The 19,810-nt window shown below is 54.2% G+C and overlaps 3 protein-coding genes across 3 annotated transcripts; 2 read left to right on the plus strand and 1 right to left on the minus strand.

Moving 5' to 3' along the window:
* The first annotated feature begins 175 nt into the window (after window positions 1–175).
* Window positions 176–4,408, plus strand: ACRALDRAFT_1083581 (uncharacterized protein). Its single transcript, XM_071019473.1, has 2 exons — window positions 176–779; window positions 886–4,408. Exons 1-2 carry the CDS (start codon window positions 654–656, stop codon window positions 4,111–4,113), a joined length of 3,354 nt encoding a protein of 1,117 aa, XP_070872165.1. The 5' UTR covers window positions 176–653; the 3' UTR covers window positions 4,114–4,408.
* A 3,774-nt stretch (window positions 4,409–8,182) lies between these two features.
* On the minus strand, window positions 8,183–9,777 carry ACRALDRAFT_1072869 (uncharacterized protein; the record flags this gene model as incomplete). The annotated part of the gene is made up of 7 exons (XM_071018035.1): window positions 8,183–8,236; window positions 8,438–8,448; window positions 8,521–8,578; window positions 8,734–8,791; window positions 9,058–9,321; window positions 9,555–9,664; window positions 9,751–9,777. The coding sequence occupies 7 exons, from the start codon at window positions 9,775–9,777 to the stop codon at window positions 8,183–8,185; spliced, it is 582 nt and encodes a 193-aa protein (XP_070872166.1).
* Window positions 9,778–15,542: 5,765 nt separating this feature from the next.
* ACRALDRAFT_1072870 (uncharacterized protein) lies at window positions 15,543–18,043 on the plus strand (the record flags this gene model as incomplete). Its single annotated transcript, XM_071018036.1, has 3 exons — window positions 15,543–15,590; window positions 15,688–15,871; window positions 15,936–18,043. 3 exons carry the CDS (start codon window positions 15,543–15,545, stop codon window positions 18,041–18,043), a joined length of 2,340 nt encoding a protein of 779 aa, XP_070872167.1.
* Window positions 18,044–19,810: the final 1,767 nt, after the last annotated feature.

A 19,810-nucleotide genomic window follows, 5' to 3' on the forward strand; every position in this document is an offset into this window, starting at 1 on the left:
GTGCTATGGCGGACTTGCCTTCCCCGACTGATGCAGCAAGCTCTAAATTAGCTTTCTTCAGCGTACTGAGTACAACGGACGGCTGCACCCCGCTTCGGCAGAATCCCAAAACATTGACCCGATCCCAACCACCGACCTCGCCCACCGCCTTCTGTTATGGCGCTAATTGTGCCGTCACCGTCACCGTCACCGTCGCTGTCGACTGTCATTATTCATTCACCTTCACCTCGTCACTATCCTTCTGCAATTTATTCTGCCGTGGTGCTTATGCGATGAGTGCCTTGCGTTGAGCGATTCGGTTACGCATCTGCGGACCCCCAACCTCAAATCATCCTAGACGCGTCCCGTCCGAGGCCCGCGACCGACTTTTACGACTCACCACCTCGCTCTACCGTCAACCACAAATCCAAGCCCTGAATTCGCCGGCCCTGCATACCGCGCCTGTCTCCTCGATGCGATCAATCCTTCGCTGATATTACTTTCGAGGAACGCCGGCGTGACATTCGCGCCGGGGATGAAGTCCGTGAAGACACGTCCGAAACCGAGTCCAACAACTCGCGCTACCTTGCCGCTGCAGCACCCTTGACGCTTCGTTGTGCTTCGGCGCGACAAAATTAGATGGGTTGCCCGTTCTGAAGACGGAACAATCCATCATGCCTACCGCCCATGTGCTCCCCGAGGCGGATGAGCTTCTCCAGCAAGTCGCCTCTTCCCTTTTCAAATCCAAGAAGATTGTCGTCGTCACCGGTGCCGGAATCAGCACCAATTCGGGTATTCCGGTCAGTCATTTCCCATTTACTGCACGGTCATTTCTGGTGGGAAAAAGAAAGAAAGAAAAAGAGAAAAAGCCAAAGCGAACACCACTGACCATTACTCGAGATACAGGACTTCCGGTCCGAAAATGGTCTCTACTCCTTAATTCAGGCACAGTTCGATGCAACTAGACAAGCCGCCACATCCCAGCCGTCGCCCTGTCTCGCAGACGCCGCTGGCCCCTCCACCTCACGTCGCGACGATGCACCACCTGCGAAGAAGAGGAAACTCTCAACCGACTTTGGGGATGGTGATTCGGGAAGAGAGCTGCAAGGTTCGGAAATCACGGTTCTACCACTTCCTGCGAGGGAAGACGCGACGAAGGGGCCGCCCACCGACCGTGGTGAACACAATGGGGAGAAAATAAAGGTCGAAAAGACGGACACACGAGGCCCAACCAGTTTGGTTAAGGACTCTGCCGCATCCCGCGCGAAACGTACTAGACGTTCGAGGGCCAATTCGGCTGGGGCATGGACGCCCATCAATGGGAAACGCGAGATGCCCTCTAACGGTGTCACCAGTAACGGAGACGAGCCTCACGGCACCCCGGCAGGGCGCCTCTCGACGCGCGCCAGATCGATTAGTCCGGGACGAAGCCAGAATGGCTACGGACGCGAACCTTCGTCGTCGAAATCCGGCGCTTGTGCATCCACCCTTGAGGTTCGCAGGGCCGCCCGGCGTTCTGCCCGAGCTTCCACATGTCGCCAAATCTTAGACGTGCCGGCGAGCGGGTCCCCTCTATCATCGCCGTCCCCGGTTAACACCCGACCCGTGCTCGCGTTGCCGCCACTTAGGAGCCAACCCAGAAGCAGCGATGCTTTCACGCCGTCCCAACTGTCACAACCCATGCTCTCTTTCAACTCCTCGCCGCTCTCGTCTCCACCCCCCCTTCTCTTCGATCCATTCCAGGAATCGTCGTCCTCATCCAGTCAACACACCACGAGCGTGGCTGGTAGCGCAGCCACCTCGGAAACCGACGAAACCACGCCGGCGTCTATCCCACCGTTATTGTCGCAGGCATCGTCCATGTCGAATTCGAGCCGGTCGAGCTTACCGGCACTCAAAGGCCGGGACCTCTTCGACGTTTCCATCTGGTCTGATCCTGCACGAACCTCCGTCTTTTACACTTTTGCCACTACCCTCCGCCAGAAAGTACGCCAAGTTGACCCGACGGCATCCCACCACTTCATCAGCCACCTTCGAGATCGGGGCAAGTTGGTCCGCTGCTACACACAAAACATTGACCAGATCGAGGAGAAAGTCGGCCTCTCGACATGCCTGCATCAAGGACCCGGAAATCGAAGCAGATTCTCAAGAAAGTCCCTTGGGGGAGCCACCTCGGCCGTCATCCCATCCGCCCAAGGCACGCCCCCCTCGGGATCGGAATCCAACACCCCGCGCCGGGACAAATTGGGTGGGGGCGTCGAGTGCGTCTTTCTGCACGGGTCTCTGCAGTCCCTCCGTTGTTTCCGCTGCGGCCAGATTGCCGAATGGGACGAGGACGGGCGATCACTCGAGACCCTCTCGGGACGACAGCCCGAGTGCCCTCACTGCGCGGGCGCCACCGCGGCGCGTCAAGAAAAGGGCAAGAGGGCCTTGGGCGTTGGTAAGCTTCGTCCCGATGTCGTGCTATACGGCGAGGAGCATCCCAACGCCCACCTCATCGACCCCATCGTAAAACATGACCTCGCCTTGTACCCCGACTTTCTCCTGATCCTCGGCACGTCTCTCAAAGTGCACGGGCTCAAAGTTCTCGTTCGCGAGTTCGCCAAGACGGTCCATAGCAGGGGAGGCAAGGTTGTCTTTGTCAACTTCACCAAGCCGCCCGAGAGTTCCTGGGGCGATATCATCGACTATTGGGTCCAATGGGACTGCGATTCCTGGGTTTCCAATCTTCGGGAGAGGATTCCCCTTTTATGGCTGCCACCGGGAACCAAGCTACCGCCCCAACCGAGGAAGAAGCGTGAGAGCTCCGGAGGCGCGAGACCAGCCAAGAAGAAAGCCAAGACGCTCGACGAAGAGAGTCAAGCTTCAATAACGGTGAAGCTCCCGACTGATGAGACTGGAAAGGCCGAATCCAAGTCTGTACCCGATAACACCCTTACGCCGACGGAGACGCTCCATGCCGATCGCGACCTGGATACCAACCAACCGTCGAACCCGCGAAAGTCGCGGCCGAAAAACCGGCTGACCGATCAGCCTGGGACTTCATCGGTAGGAAAACGCGACACCCAGCCCAAGCCACCGCCCCAGCGACCAATGTCCATGCGTGACGACAAAGTCAACGCTGCGTACTTGACGTGGCAGATCACTCGGGATCTGAGGCGAATCTCAGGCCATCCCGTTTCCATCGATACGTTCTCTACTCCATCTCAGAAACCCTCGCGCGCGTCCAGAGCGGTCAAAGACAAGGCCCCATCCACCCCGACGTGTCCGCCACCTTCGCGGATTCCCCTACCGTCCTCCGCAATTCACGTCAAAGTGAAACGCGAACCCAATCGACCACGCAAGCCGCTCCCGTCGAGCCCCGTCAATAATGTTCAGCCAAAGCCGGTTGAGGAAAAGAAGCCACGTCAAAGAAAACGTGCCGCTGGTTGGGTCTACATGCCCGCGGATGCCGCAGATACTCGTGGAGGACCAGAAGCCCCATCGAGTGTCCAGGGGGAAGCTACCCATGACCCAGCGACATCATCACCAACGGCGGCGCGCCCGAGCGATGAACAGTCTATCCTGACGGCCGTAAAATCCAACCCTAGGAGGAGGAAACGCAGGATGATTGACGGCGTCGAGGTATCACTGCCCACCGCTACGCGACGTCCGACTCCCGTCAAAGGCTCTTCAGAACCCCCACCACCAGGCAACACTTTAACGACAAACTTGCCGCGACCCATCCTGCCGCCGCCCATCCCGTCTCCGAGCAGGGAGAAGCCCCGGCGGCCGCACGCACGGACGAGTCATCGCCTACCCCCTCTACTATTACACGAACCCGTCGAACTGGCGCCCATTCGCCAGCCCCAGCTCCGGCCCTTGGGTGATCAGCCGCCCGCACCCCCCCTGAAACCGACGCCGCTGGAGCCCTCTTCGCCACCAGCTGGTCCGCTGGCAACCCTCTCGCCCAACGCCACACTTCGTCCCGCCATCAAGTCGAGTGCCCCATTTGCCTACTTCGACTCCCTGGTGAACCAATTGAAGCAGCCGCCCGATTGGACATTCAAGCCTCCCGGGCCATTTTTCAAATCACTCGGCCGTGGTTGGACCCCGTCGCAGGAGACCAAGGGTACAGCACCCAGGGACCTCTAAGAGCCCGGTCACGTTTTGTCCATAACTTGTTTCGAACCACTCGGCGTTCTTGAGCGGAGCGTGGCCATTTCATCGTACTTGGGTAGGGGTGCCTTGGCGGGAGTAACTGACATGCAGGTGGGACTTGTCTGGCGGAAACTAGGTAGGCGATACGAAGGCCTTTACTAGTGTTTATGCACGAGATTCTGTCATCGCACCTTGTGTGTGCCCATGGAAAGCGATACCCCTTTAGTACTATATTATGAATTCTTAACGGACGAGTAAGCCATGTCGAGGCTTACTTCCACTATGCTTGATGTATACGAGGACAGAACACCCTGCCTACCATAAGGTCGTGATGAACCCTCTCATGTGAGCTTCCAGCCAACGCTGATACGTTACCATGTTCTTGTCTATATGTGGACCGTAGGTAGCTGGAGTCCCTTCGCCTTTAAGCGTAAGCGGTCCTGAGCGGCACGCTTCGTCCTTGACCGACAGTTTCACTGATTCTTTAGTAGTTCCGATCGTTCCGTACCGCGGTTGGCCATTCGAAGCTTGCTGCTTCACCGTTCCGCCTTGTCCAAGAAATAGAGATTGAAAAAACAAGGTTGTCGCTGGCGGCTTTAGTTTCAGCGTCTGTAGTTCAGTCAGGATTACTGATGGTTCAGGAGTCAGATGATGAAGGGACTCATGTGCTGCGGGATGTATTACCTACCTAGGGTCACTTCAACTACCGTAACGTTTTGGCGAGAGCTTCAACAGAGTGATACGGCCGGCAAGGCTGATCTACTTCGTATGTTGGGCTCCCAGCCAATATGGGCAGGAAAGTTCACACTTTTCCTGAGCGGATCAGAAGCGGCTAGAATATATAAGGAGCATATCATTATAAATCCTTCTCTGGTCAACAGACTACTCGCATCACAATACAACGTCACTGCCTTGTATAGCAATACCACTCAACCGCGATAAGTACCTGGTGCCACATGCACTCTATGCAGTCTCGTTTACTCATTATCACTTCTGTTGCTGCGTTGAGTTTGCTGAGATAAGGCTGCCTCTGTTATCGCTCTCCCAACTTAGCCGCCCGCCCCGGGGCTAAGCAGCCATCATACACCTTAACTCCAGGCTGGACAGGCCGAGACTACCCTTTATACCATAACTACATATGAACACAGCACAAAACTCGGAAAACGTGGAGACAGGATACGGAAGAGGAAACTAAAGTACCCTCCCTAAACGAAAGTCCTAACACTAAGGCTACAGCGCGATGGGAATATGCCTATGGACTGGTCGCTAATGCTACGCAATATGATATCATGAAAGCATATGGTCATACGCGATGTCACCAAGGTGACATTAAGCGAGTGTACAGAGATATGGATGTTGATTTCGCCCACTTATAGCTTTGTAACGTTAACTACTGTGCAGCGAGATGCCGGGATTCAGATTGTAAAGACATCTGGTAAGGGTAGCATGGCTCGAAGACCACTGCGATGCGTCCATGTCTCTTCGGCGATTAGGAAAATATCAAACAGGCTTTTCACAACCCGGTTACTTAACTGCCTGGCACTAGACCTCGCGACCACCCTATACTTTCTATGTCTTTTTCGTAAAGTTAAGCTGGTCTGCTTCAGTTTCCGACAAGATAATAGGTTACTCTGTAAGGATGAGCAAAGACAGATTTCCGTACTTTTCTCGGCAGGCTATCGGCAGGGGATGTTGGGACATTACGCTTTGGCCTCGAGAGAAACCGACTTCGTCCTCAAGCTTGGTTGAGGTTAAAAGGGTTGGTTTGGCTGGCCGGGTCCCAACGACGTCTAATATGTGAAGGAATGAACAGGACAGCACGGTAGAGCGCGTCTTCCAGAGTCTACGTTAAGAGGGCAGATGTATTCTCACGCTCGGAATCAAGGGGGCCACCACTAGGACAAGGCTGTATTTACTATCTATATGTCTTGCATCAGATCTACTTAATTAACATGGCCCTCAACTCGATTATCCCCAGACTTACACTCTATCGAGGAGCTGACCAAGGCTATTATAAAGCAATTGAGCTGTGTTTATTAAAGTCGCAACGTCTTAGGGCTGCTGTCGCACGGGCAGATAGACAACTACCTAGCTGGATTCTCCCACTTTGTGCGACCTAAGAAGGCTCGTATAATCCCCTACTCCCGACACTTACGAGACCGCAGCTGCATGAGACGAACGATGGACCAAGCGGCAAGCCAACGGCAACGCTAAGACGCTGTTCGCTGCCAAACCGCCGAATCGGTCCTGGAGGATCGTGTTTGCGCCATCAGGATGATCTGGGGCAGGGAAACAAGTCAATGCAGGCGGTCCAATGCAGGGCCAGTCAGTCCATGTCATCTGCACAATGCAGGCGGGCTCTATCGCTGGGCCTGAGCTGACGCAGGGGTCCAAGGAATCAACAATGGCCCACGACTATTATTACTGAGCTCATTATTACTTAGTGGACGTGGCAGCATCCCTGGCCTGGCGGCAAGTCCAAATCCCGGGTGGGTCTCCCTCCTTATCCCGGTCGCCCTGGACCCCGGACACCAGGGGCCTGGGGGATGATCGGCGACGTTGTTGCCTAGGATTAAAGGTGGCGTCGGGGGGTTAGCAGCTCTCGCAGAGCACCCTGTCGTAGATCATTCAATCGGGCTATACTTACGAGATTACGTTGTAGTGTAATACTTCGTAAGTGTCAAGGTCGTATTGCGAATGGTTGCGGCGCCCCAAAGCTTCCTCACTCGTCTGGTTGGGAAAAAGTAATATGCCATGCCTCTAGCACCCAAACCGTCCAAACTGGCCTCGTCCGGTCAGATACAAGCCGATTATTAATGGACAACTATTCCCTCAATAGTTTTGGAAATACGAATACTAATTAAAGTCGAGGAGAGAAAGAAGCAAGCAAAACGACGTGCGTATGGCCATCCCACTTTCCGATCTCAATTCAGCCTTGGGACGGTGATATCGCGAAACTTGTCATTTCAAACCCACGTGGATGCTAACCAGAGTGGTATATTCGTGTCGCTATTCGCAGGCCAGGAGATTATACTCGCCCCTTACTTCGTACCATCACCATCATAGCCACTCGGTGAATGATGATAACAATAATAAGATTACAACGTAGAAATAATAATATGGGGACAGTCCCCAGAGCAATGACCGGGGTCAAAGGACCTGGACGGGATGGGAGCCAATAGTCCAAATTAGGCCCAATCTTTTCCCCGGCCAAGCCGGCATTTCAAGCTGAAAGACAAGGGTCAAAAACCCAGCCATTGTCCTGTCCTGCCTGTACCGAATGTGCCGAATAGTGATACAAAGTTATACAGATACGAAGCGCATAAAGTGTCGAGGGCCGCATTCAAACACAAGAGTTGAGAAACCCAACAACCTGGTCGAACCGGGCCATTATAGGTCGGCATCGAGGGATTTGACGCCACGGCAAGGCGGCTCCGTGCTGTCTATGATCTTTGGCACCATCCCGCCTCGTTACTACAACGTATGTACGTTGTATGTACGTTGTATGTGTAGAATCCTGGCGCCTTAGCCATCCCCGCCACGGATGGGAATCACCATGCTGGGTTCGCGGGTACCTGCAGGCGGAGGTGGCGACGAACGGCCTCTGGATTGTCGGTAGAAATTGTCGTCATTATATCCCTCGGATTCTAGGGATCGCTAGGTAATGTTGCGGCTGCGTGTACAACGTACAACAGACACTCGTAACCGCGACGGGACAAGGATAATAGCGAGAGTGATGCCGCGGTGATTGCGATACTTGGCATTCTGCCGGGGGAGGCTGGCGAGTACATAACTACAACGCAATTATGAGTGCATTGTGCGTGGTTGGATCGAATTGTATGGCCTCAGACTTGTGCATTTATTGTGCTGTGTTGCGATCGGGGAAACAAAAAGAAAAACGAAACGAGAAACAAAAAGAAGGCCTGTGCTTAACTCTGGGTTGATCCAAAACGTTGATCATGTCAATCGTAAAAGGTCCGCTAGTCCCGAATAGGACGTCTTAATTCAACAGAACCACTTATTCGTACTGTTTTGGATGCTATCCGTATTTACTTGTATGTACCTAGTACCTCAACGTCTCGATGCCGCACCATCCGTCATCACGACAAGGCCCACGCTGAATAAGGCTCGTATAGTGTATGTACAAATTTCAAGTTCATTTTGTATGTTACAACGTATATGTGTGTTGAATGATCGCCAGGGTTTCGTCCAGCCCCGAGCTTGTCCGACACGGCCAGCTGCACTAAGTTTCCAACTCTTGGGACCGAGTGCAGTCTCGTTTGAGTGCATTCGAGTCGAAGCAAATCGTCTCACTTACATCCTCTAGATCTATATTTCGGTACACATACAACGGCACACCTCGCCGAACGCTATCGCCGTACTGTACAACGTTATACATACGATATAATGCACTTCGGTGTCTGCTGTGAACCCCATCGCTGCTGGGCACCTCGTACACCTGCGAATCCGTTGTACATACTTCGTACATACCTATGGTACGCGCTGAACAAAGTACCCATGTACCTGTGCCGCGGATTACCCGGTACCGTCCTTGCATTAAGAAGGGTTGGTACGGGTACGGATGCTACTGTGCACTACCATTCTCCGACCTACCCGCCCGATGATCATTGAACCGTTGTCGTGGGCCGGTGTGATACCTGGAGCCAACCGCCTTTCATCACACAGCATCCATCTTACCTCAGCAACGTCGGCGATTAATTTGACCGTTTCTTCTTCCCGCCCGATCACAGCGGTGTTTCGTTTCGTACAAAGTATTCACTCCATCAAGCTGGGAACCCAGGGACACCACCACATGAATTATTATTCTCCGTGGTCGAGTACAACGTACAACGTACAACGTACGTACAGATGTATGTGAAATTAAAAGTGGCGCATTACATTGCATTGCCCCATGTGCCATCACGGAGCATTTCGTACCTTAATGATCCCCCAGCCGCGCCAATGCTCGTGGTCGCCGTCCTCATCCCCGCTCGCCCATGGCGACCCCCTTGCCGCCTGACGTCGTCCGGTATTTCGTATGCGCACATACAACGTAGTTGTACATATTGCACGTTGTACGTTGTAGAGATTACCCGGCCGAGCCACTCGCCTTGGTCACCGCCCATCAGCGCCATGACGCGGCGACCCATCCGATACTCTTTCGCGCCGCACGCGCTAGCAGCCTGGGCTTGCAGATACCCCCTGTTCGGTGCTCAGGGAGTGGTCGATCTCTCAACAAGGGGCCCCTGTAATCGCCGTCTAGTCGTCGATCAAACTACATCGTTGTACAACGTATGTATGTACGTTGTACATTTCCCTAGGAGGCAGGCAGGCAGGCCTTTCTCGGGCGTTATAAGTTGTCATTTCTCAGTTCGGGCTAGACCAAACATGGACCAGCGGCAGCGTGTTAGGAAGGGAAAAAAGCTCTCCCCCACTGTTGGGTCTCATCGAGGTGGTATCGGTACTCATCGGTATGTGCAACAAAAAAGTGTTTTTCGCTCTTTGGTCTGTTTCCCTGATCTTCATGCCTTTCCTTACGCCAAGCCTAATTTCATGAGAAAGCCTTGGTCAAATATTTTCTTCTCCCCCTCTCAACCACCACTTCTTTCCACTCACGGGCAGCCCACTCACACTTGCGCATGCAACAACGTACGTCATGATTTGCGGAGAAAAGATGGCCGTGGTCCAGTCGTTGAGAATGACTGCCGTGCATATATTACTCGCTGTGAATGTCGGTGACCGGGGCTCGCTCCGCGATAGATATTAGATAGAGGGACAGATAAGGACAAGAGCTACATGTTATAACCTCCGTCCATTCCATCGCGATTACATATACGGTCAACCCTCCAATGCGCCAGAAAGTGGAGTGTTATTAACTGCATAACGGGCATTAGTAATGCACTGATTTTAACCCGAGCTTCTAAAGTACTCCCTGTCTCCCCCATTCTAATATAAAGCGCACATGCATCAACTGCTAACTTGAAGCAATTGGTTTGTTATCGTCTAATCTATGGTTAGCGACACCGTAATACAGACGGTTTCCCGTGCTACTTGAAGAATCTGGGTCCTTGCAACGAGAAGAGAAAGTTGACCTCTCGATCCTGATATCGTGGCCCGGCCTATACATAGAGAAGCTAAGAGGGAAACCTAGTGTTCTCATTGCATCCTGGGTGCTCCTAGTAAGACTGTCTCTAGCCCTGGGCTATCGTAGCTAGTTTTCCGGCAGTATCAATCCTATCTGCTGAGGACAGTACTTCGTGCCCCGTGCTCCTGTCCCCGGCGATGAAGGTACTATTCTAGCTCCCGCTCTCAAGTGCCCATAGGTATGTGCTCATATGCATCTCCTGATCGTGACAGGGCAGGGCGGGTTTCACAAAGACATCGAGTACGCGCTATCCGCCGTACCTAAACTACATACGTAGCTACCCTTACCCAGGTACCCGCCTGGACAGTACCATGTATGCAACATGATCTACTGTCGTTGCTCGAGGTTTCCAAAATAATCAATGCTTACGTGCATTCTACAATCTCCATAGGAACTCTGATATCCCGTCCAACCTGAATGTCATTGGCGCCGGGGCTCATCATAAGAAAGCGAAGCAGAACGACAAATACGTTGTATAGTCGTGTTGTAAAACCACTGGCCTATCCTGTCGCACTGTGATGCTGCGAGTTGGTCAGATTCAACGGCACACCAGAGATCCTTAAACAGGTCTTACTTGGGAGAGATTCATCGCTCGTCGAATGATCATACCCCACACACCATGGAACGGGCCGGGCCCCTTCCTAATCAAGGTCTGGCATCGAAGGAGAGACAGGTTTGTCCGTGCCTGGCAACAAGATGAAGGAAAACGCATAGCATTGTACACACGTCAGACGTTGTAACTGACCGCGCGGCAGGTCGACATACGGAGTGAGGCTCTTTCGTCCTTTTCCTTTCAATGACATTGCCCCGTCGACAGCCCTACGTTGATTTCGGCTCTTTACGAGTCATGGCCAGTCTATTTGGCCTCCTGGGATGACTATCGATGTCTATCGCCACGGCGCGTCAGCGGCTGTCATGACCTGGTGCTGGCCCCTCCTGCATACTCAGAAGCCCTGTACGTAGACGAACTGCACGATAAGGATCAAGCCGGGAGCGGTGGGCCATCTGAGTCTGATAGCATCCTTAGGGGTCACCCTTTCGAGTTGGCCGCCTGGAATCAGCGCCCCCCCATTGAATACTCCTCCCCATCTAGTCCATCCATCTTAGGTACATACGAGAGGCCCCGGCTTAGGCCTGCAACCGTTGTACGTTGTACGCAAGGCACAGATCCCGTCCACTTTAAAGTGACGTTGCCGCCTCCCGTCTAACTAGTCTCTTAATCTCTAGACCTAAAATCAATTGACCGTCTCGGGATACAACGTAGATACGCCAAGCTGAGCGGGAGTGGGCAAAACCGCGCTGTCTAGCCTCCCTGGGATTATCTTGTCGATCACGGCAATTGGGGACGTGCACCCGGGAGATGGGATATGAGCATCTCCATCAAGACCCCAGCCTTTCCTCTCTTTCACCTGTTGAGGACGCCTGACAGCTAATACGGTTTGGTTTCAACTGCAGATGCTGGCCATTTTCGGCTGTTTTAGGAAGTGCCGGCAGGGGTGGAGGGGTCGGTAGACGTGCGGGATGCAGCCCATGTTGACCGATCGATAACACTGCTTCAAGGGGCACCCCTGGTCACCCACCGCAGGAGTTGCAGGCACGCTATTCTACACCTGGACGGGAGTCCCACTGATCATCCTTGACCACAGCTACCTCACCTGCGCTACTAGCAGCTCAGCTGACCAACTAGGCGACAGGGAAGGCCTGGGTATCCAGACAAGCACCCCAAAAGGGGGGGGGGTCCCCAGACCAGACGGGTACGAATAGGTAGAGGAAGAAGAAACCAAAAAAAGCAATAACAGAAAAAAAAAAAAAAAAAAAAAAGAGCATGCCCGATATCTTTCAAAGCCGGCCGCTGGCTGGGGTCGGTCCATACAATGCCTCCCACCCACCCCCGCCAGCCAGGTTTCGGACTATTAGCCGTACCCCAGTCCTGTCGGTCAAGAGATCGTCATTTGGCAGATACAACGTATGTACGCCTTGGCCTTGGAGCCTGGACCACACCAGACGCGCCGCGTCTATAGAAATTGTGTGCAACCGCCCCTGGCTTTGGGCTTGGACGATTTTATCACATATCTACGACGACTTTGCTGTTCCCGTTCCCCTCAAAGAAACTTCTTATTTGACCCTGGGGTTTTGTTTGACTCTTGTTTACTACTTTATTCCCTCACCTCCACCTACAACTCTTCGATCCCGCAGGTCGCACCACACGGGTTCTCTCTCAGAATCTTCTTATTTATTAGCATACCATTCCGCCTACCGCCGCATCTACAGAGGAGTGAAGTCGGTATAGACAACCAACTCGTCCGTTGTTCGCACGATCAGCTCCCACTTCGGACAAGAAAAAAAAGGTACGGTCTTGAGTCTGTTTCACCCCATCGGCCCTCCTTTGAGTGAGTGAGTGTCTTGTCTTGTTTCTCCCTAGCGGGACGCCCGCAGGGGTTCAGACGGCCGGCACTCACTTGCAGCAGAGAGAGAGAGAGGGAAGTCTTGGTTCAACATTCAGAGTACTTGGTTCTGAGGACCAGCGACTCGTCCTCTGTTCACCTCCTTGGTGCTTTTCCGTACCTACCAAGTACCTACCCACGTACCTACCTACGCACCTTCCTTTCACAATACATACAAAGTACGACTACTTTGGTTCCTTTCACCTCAGGCTGCCTGTACCGATCAAATCAACATTCCAGTCAGCGAATCGTCACCCGAGGCCATCCAGGGGAGAGTTATGGCCAATCAAGCTAATGAATGGTTCGCAGGAGATACCGGGACTGGACTTGCATGACGGGCTACTACGGACACTCCTCGTTTGTTTCACCCATCAACACCCCCCTTTCCCATTTAGCAGACATCAGTCCTTCGCCTTATATACGCACGCCACATACGAAGTACCTACACACACATCACGCCAGAGACGTATCGGGGCCGCCTACTCACACTACGCTCTCTGTGTGGTAGGAACACTCGACGCACCTACCTGAGTGAGTTCTTATGCACTTTCTTTACCGCCATTCTCTTTTTTTTATTTTTATTTTTTATTGAATATTCTATCTTCTCGTCTCCTCTCCCTTCTAGCAGGTAGTCTCTGCATTTGCCTGTCCCTGCCACATCCTCTCCCGTTCGTCTCCCTTTTACACACAGAAACGGTCCGCAAAAGCTCCCGCGTCAACGGTCTCACCTATCTACCGGGCCGATCAAGATTCTCTCTAGGATATACCTATCATCTGGGTCCATGGACGGGGCACATGAGCATATTGGGGGGCCATGTCTTCCTAGAGGTTTCCGCCCCAAGACATTCACGCTCTGGGCATCCAAGCCACCCGAATGGGCAGTCTCTTTTCCGCTCCCCCCATCTCTTTGGCATGGTGGACAAGTCCCCTGTAGTCTGAGGGGGCTTTGCTGGAATCTTGCATCTTGCTCCCCAACAACATATCGTATCCCTGTCTGCCAACCACCACCACACACACCCCCATCCCGCCCCCGCCCCCCCTGGTCGTCGTCCTCTCCCCCTTCCACATTGATGTCACCGGGTCAGCTACCCAAAGAGTCACCTGCAGCAGGCCAGCCCCAAAGAAGACAACCTTCATCCGAAAGTAACGAGAGGGGAGCTGGGCTACTGCAAGGGAGCTGAGATCTCTCCAGCTGCCGGAGAAGCTATTGGCTTTTGCTCGGAAAGTATTATGCCAGTGCGGCCAAGGGAAAAAAAGAAAAGAAGAAAAAAGCCCTTTACGCTCGACTTGACCTCTGGGCATGTCAGTGATATGACATGATCTGAATCACCAGAAGACGTTCAACCACAACGCTACGTCCAGAGACACAGAGAACTGGCAGCATTTTTTTTTTTCACCGTTTACGAACAGGGAGAAGGAAAAAGAATTCGACTCCATGTTTCCAACCCAACCTGCCTTTCTCTTCTCTCTTATCAACATTCTTCCGAATTGTTTACCTTCAAGTTCTACCCAGCGGCAGCCCAAAGACAAAATCAGGGACAAGAAGTCTGGTTTTCCCCGAGTCCCTCCATCCTCTCTTTCCCTTCCTTCCTTCTTTCTCCCCTTGAGTCCTCTCCCTAGCCATCTCAAACAAATCTTGTATCCCCATCTCTGCCTTTTTGTGTCTGGCTCTTTTGACTCTTGTCTTGTTCTTTCGACATTGCCACTGCCCCTCCCTCTCCTCCCCGCGGTTCCACACCCATATCTCTGCGAACTACTGGATCTCACCACACGGGTCCTGGCATTTGAGGGGGACGGTTGTTTCTGACAAGCTTCTTTCCGCGCGAACAGGTTCGTTGGCTACGCGCAGACGAACGAATCCCTCTGCCTCCACTCGTCCGGGCACTGCGAACTACATCGTGAACCGTTTGTCTTGTCGGTCCGTGATTGGACCCAGACCACGAGGAACTCCGGTTCTCTTCATCGGGTATGTGCCTAACCTCTTTCACGAAACACTCTCCCACCCAAGACGATCCGTGCGGCTGCGAACGCCCAGCACAGTTCCCGCAAGAGACTTGACCAGGCCTCCAAAGCCTTTTTTTGCAATCCAGTCTGTTGGAATGTTCGCTCAAGTTTTGGACTGACACATTCCAAGGCCACAGTAACAAAAACACGACGGCAGACGCGCAGGAATCTGGGCTTCTACGTGTGTCTCCTTCTCGGATTGTCGGATTGCCACAGCTTGACAGTCAACCAATGACACTGCCCGACACTTAGTACTCTCTGATGTGCATTCTCGGATCAAAGGACCTTCCTTCAGCTTAAGAGTCGTGACTCTGGGCTTCTCGGTCTACTATCTCATCCGCTCTGCTCTCGGACTACACCAGCCGTCGTGGTCGTATTGCAACATACCATCTCCATCTTTGGCCCAGCACAAATTAATATCGATCTCTACACATCTCTCCGTCTCTCTCCATATCTCGTCATCCCTTCTACATTCCTCGCAGCTTGAACGGGACCTCAGATATCAGCCGCTTCATATCCAGTAACCAGGGGAAATTCTTCAAGTGCGTTGTCTCAAACTTTACCTCCCGGCGGTGATGAAAGTCTTGGGTGTACTCATCCCGTCCTGGAAACGTGCTCGCTTCCTAGGGGAAAATCACTGACCCAGGCTACGCAGTCTGCTTCACGTTGGAACCGCCCCATATCACTCCCTCCCCCCGACTTGTCTTGGGGCACAACTCCACATCAATCTCCTGCACCATCAATCCCGAAACAGCGGTTTACTTGCGTGTATCCTTGGCCCTCGACCCAGGACCACCTTCTCCAAGTTGACCCCATCATCAGTAGCTTGAATGTCTACGGCATTGGATATCGAGCGTGTTTCTTACAAGGCATTCGAGGTAAGTAAAAGCACCGGACACAGCTCGTGGCTTCGGGCCCCATATGGCCACAGCCGTTCCATCGTCAGCTATATTCTGAACGCTAACGTATTCATAGCCGGACTACCATCCTCAGAGACCAATTATTATCGGCGAAGAAGGCTTCGATTCGCCTGAAACCATCGCAATCAAGTACGAAGAAGCAGTGGCCAGGGCCAACGGAGACCTTCGCGGTGCCTCTCCGCCAGAAGGTCTCCTTCCTATGTCCCAGTACGGGAAACCACAGCCGAACCCAATCCACGGTATGAGATGTGGCACCACCCAGTCTGCTTCACAACAACTAACAGAACATTTTCTTTTTCGCAGGGTATGACGCGACTCGTGAATATCCGGAGGGTGCTTACCCGTCGTATCCTACGCAAAGCTATTCCGGGGAACAGCATGACGGCAGCACACAGTTGACTGCCGCCCAGTTGAACCAAGAGGCTTTCGCTGCCAACAGCGCCCTGGGGCAATATTTGCCCTTGGGTCCGAGTGTCGTGTCATGCCATCCCACCACGGGCCTTGCCGGGACCAAGGTGGTGGTGAAGCTGTCTTCACAGGACGACCTGTTCACCATGACGAACCAGGTGCCGTACTTTTATCTCGCTTTCGGCACGAATAAAGTGCCCGGCGAGTCGATGAAAAACAGCCGTGACCACACCGGATACACTATAACTTTCACAGGCGAGGCCCCGGATCCTCTGACCACCGGATACCAGTGCCAGAGCGTGCCGTTGACGGTCATGCTCGAGGGCCCTGACGGACAGGAGATTTCGCGGACGGCGGCGGGAGAGTTTCTATACCAGGCCCCTAGCGTGAGGGGCCCAGCTGCCCCCCAAGACGACATCACGAGGAAAGGGTCCAAGTCACCTGAACCAAACCAACAATCCTCCCCAAGAGCGGTAAACACCCAGCTAGGATACGACCCGGCTACAAATACATACGACTTTGCGACGGCGCCGTCTCATCCAGCACCGCAACCCTACGGAACCACATTCGGCCAAGAAAACAACAGCAATAACAACAACAACAGCAACAATATGCTCAGCACGTATCGAACGGCTTCCTTTGCGGATCACCACTACCCCAGGCCAGCGCCACCTCCGCTTCGCCCTCCCATGGCCGGGCCGCACCTAAGTTACGGCAGGGCGGCAGGACCTCCCATCACTCACACGCATATTTCTCGACCCAGCTTGACACCACTCCCCATGCCCACGCCCAGCACGCCGACTCTGGTACGGACAACGTCCCTTCAGAGCTCTCCGGGTACCAGCCAGGGTGGAGGGTATCCGTCCTGGGGGGGTTCCAATTCGTATCCCAACAAGGCAGTCCTCAACCTGGTGGGCAAGCTGGACACGATGGCGGAGAACTGGACACCCGAGGAGTGGGCCAACCGGCGACGAATCGTCATGTTCAACAAGAAGCAGTCGGGATCGAATCTGACGGCGACGTTCCGGCCGGTCAACGTGAACGAACGGCCGCCGAACTCGGTGTGCATCAGCTGCATCTACTGGGCGGAGAGGAAGGAGTGTTACGTGACATCGGTCGACACCATCTATTTGCTGGAGCAGCTTGTGGTGGCGCCGAACCGCTTCTCGGTGGAAGAGAAGAACCGCATCAGGCGTAACCTGGAAGGGTTCCGGCCACAAACGGTCAGCAAGGCCAAGGCTGAGTCGGAGGAGTTCTTCAAGATCATCATGGCGTTCCCGAACCCCAAGCCCCGGAACATCGAGAAGGATGTTAAGGTGTTCCCGTGGAAGATCCTTGAGCCGGCACTCAAGAAGATCATCGGCAAATACAGCGCCAGCCCGTCCTCGACGGCGCTGACGGCTTCGCAGATGCTGACGCCGGCCCCCGTCAGTGCATACCCGACGCTCCCGACACTCCCGAATCCCCATGCACCGACGACCGTGGCCTCGGACCACGTTCATGGCTATGCGGTGCAATCGCACATGCAGCACCAGCACCAACACCCGCATCAGCAACAGCACCAGCACCACGACGGCCTGACGTCTCCGAGGTCCCTGAGCGGCAACCCCCACCACTGGTCCGCGACTTCGTCGTACGCGACTGCAGGGGCGACACGGACTCTTTCACCAACCATGACGTCGGCGTCGCCTCGACAGTCATCGCTACGGCTAGCTGCGCCCTTGCCGGACGTCTCGACGTATAACAGCCGGCACGGGCCGGGGTTGCACTCGTACGGCGGTAGCGCGGGAACGCACAGCACGTCTCTGGGACCCCAGCAGCAGACGCAGACGACACCGACCACAACAGCTGCCCCGCCAAGGTGGGACACGGGGACGATGCCGACGATGCACACGCCCACGTCATATGCAGAGGCGTATCAGCCGCTGAGTGCGCACCACGGGGCCACCCACCCACCATTGTATGGGGCTAGCAACTACGGTGACGGCGGGCAGCGGCCATAGGACACGAGCCGTATCGTGCCGCGCCGCGCTAAGGACACGAGCCACGAGCCGGGACGATGAAGGGGGCGCATCTTCCCTCCCGCAAACGAACCATTGTGACCCGACGGGGAGGGGAAGAAGAAGGGGGACAAGAGAGTCAACATGCGTCATGTGCACGCTCGACAGAGTGTCTTTTGACTCTTGTTTTCGTCTGAGAAAGGTCAAAAGCTCCAGGAACCGTCCGAATCAGCCACGAATTTGCAAGTCATAAGCGCACGACAAAAGGGGGCCTTGTCGTCTCAACATACAAACCTGCTCCGGCCTCCGACATTCCACGCCGGCCCGGGGAGAATCCCATGGGAGTTTGCGTGGGGAAAGCTTGCTCAATACCCCTTCCAAGCAGGAAATCAAGCGAAACGAGAATGGAATGACGCAAGAGTGGAGCACCAAAGTCGACCAGCAGCGTAGGATCACGAAGCCAAGAGCGAGGGATGAAAGGAAAATGCAATGAAAATAAGGGGGACAGCTGAGGCAGATGGTGGGAGAGAGTCAGGTGGTCTGTGCGCGCTAAGCGGTCCAGGGTGGTGTCCCTTCAGTGGTCAGCTGGTTCCCTCACGGTCCTCAAACGAACCAATCACATCCCGCCATCAGCCTCCACTGTGGCCAAATTCAGTAACCGGCCGTGGGGTCTTCAGTTCAAGGTCGCTCGAGTGTCCTCGCACTTTCGCCCTCGTCTTTTTCATCTCACGCTTTTATTCCAGCAGGCCCACGAAATCCGATTACCGATTTATTTCGACAGGACGTCATTGGCGGAGTTCCTTGGTTGGGGAAAGAAAGAAGGAAAATGGATCATCCTGACAGAGAGCGTGGGTTGCTTCTCTCCATCGCCGCTTGTTATCGAGCACGACGCGCTACGCGACTGCATACCCCCTCGCGTTCTTTAGGCACGACACTACAGACCTCCTCTTACTGGCTGCCGCACCGCAATATCCGTTCGACTTGGCGGGTTAGGGTTGGTGTGGATCATATGGAGGAGGGGTGAGCGGCATCGGGTGATCTCGACATGGAGGGTACCCCAAAATCTCGCCAGGCAGACCGTCCGACCAATCCCTCGCCGTGGCCCTTTCGATCGAGACACGAGGACGACAACGTCTAGTGCTTGCCACGAGCAAGCTTTCGATGCCAATTTTTCCCGCGCTTCGGCCGCTTCGGCTCGAGTCCGTGTTGGAGGGTGACTGAAAGCCTGTTATTCGTGGCCACCAGGCAGCTCGATACGACTTGTCGACATCTTCCTGAGCACTCCCCGCTTGCTCAGGACAGCCCGATACCGGCCTGTACCCCAGAACCGTCACACATGGCAATGCGTTTCTGCCAGGGCTGCAGTGCCTAGTTGCCCTCCACCGGCGTCATCGTCATGGCTCAGCCACGCGGCCCATCCAGGCACCTCTATCTTGACTCGATCTCGACCCTCGCCGCCCGGCTTCCGACAAGTTACTCCGCTTGTCGAACTCCCTCCGGTTGGCAATTTTTCCACTTCTTGAGATTCCAGCGGCGGTGATCATCTCCTGCTGAGGCTGGCAAATTCCCGACGCCAGAGGGGTGTTTCTATGAGTCGGTCATTCGGAGGTCTACCCCCTACCGTGTCCTTATGATGCGGGCTTCTGACTTCCAAGTCCGTTGATCCTGGGCGACGCTTTCTTGATCCTCTTACCCTCCCAGTCGGACGACTTTGGTTCTGTATTCAACTTGTCGTGTTGGGAACAATCGCCCCCTTCACTGCCTTATTCA

This window comes from Sodiomyces alcalophilus (genome assembly GCF_042370955.1).
Source record: "Sodiomyces alcalophilus JCM 7366 unplaced genomic scaffold ACRALscaffold_8, whole genome shotgun sequence".
Classification (NCBI taxonomy): domain Eukaryota; kingdom Fungi; phylum Ascomycota; class Sordariomycetes; order Glomerellales; family Plectosphaerellaceae; genus Sodiomyces; species Sodiomyces alcalophilus.

Bases quoted from the DNA above. Each gene is read 5' to 3' on its own strand.
- ACRALDRAFT_1083581 (XM_071019473.1), top strand. From the start codon at position 654: ATGCCTACCGCCCATGTGCTCCCCGAGGCGGATGAGCTTCTCCAGCAA. The intron at 780-885 runs GTCAGTCATTTC...CTCGAGATACAG, and splicing joins GCACCAATTCGGGTATTCCG to GACTTCCGGTCCGAAAATGG.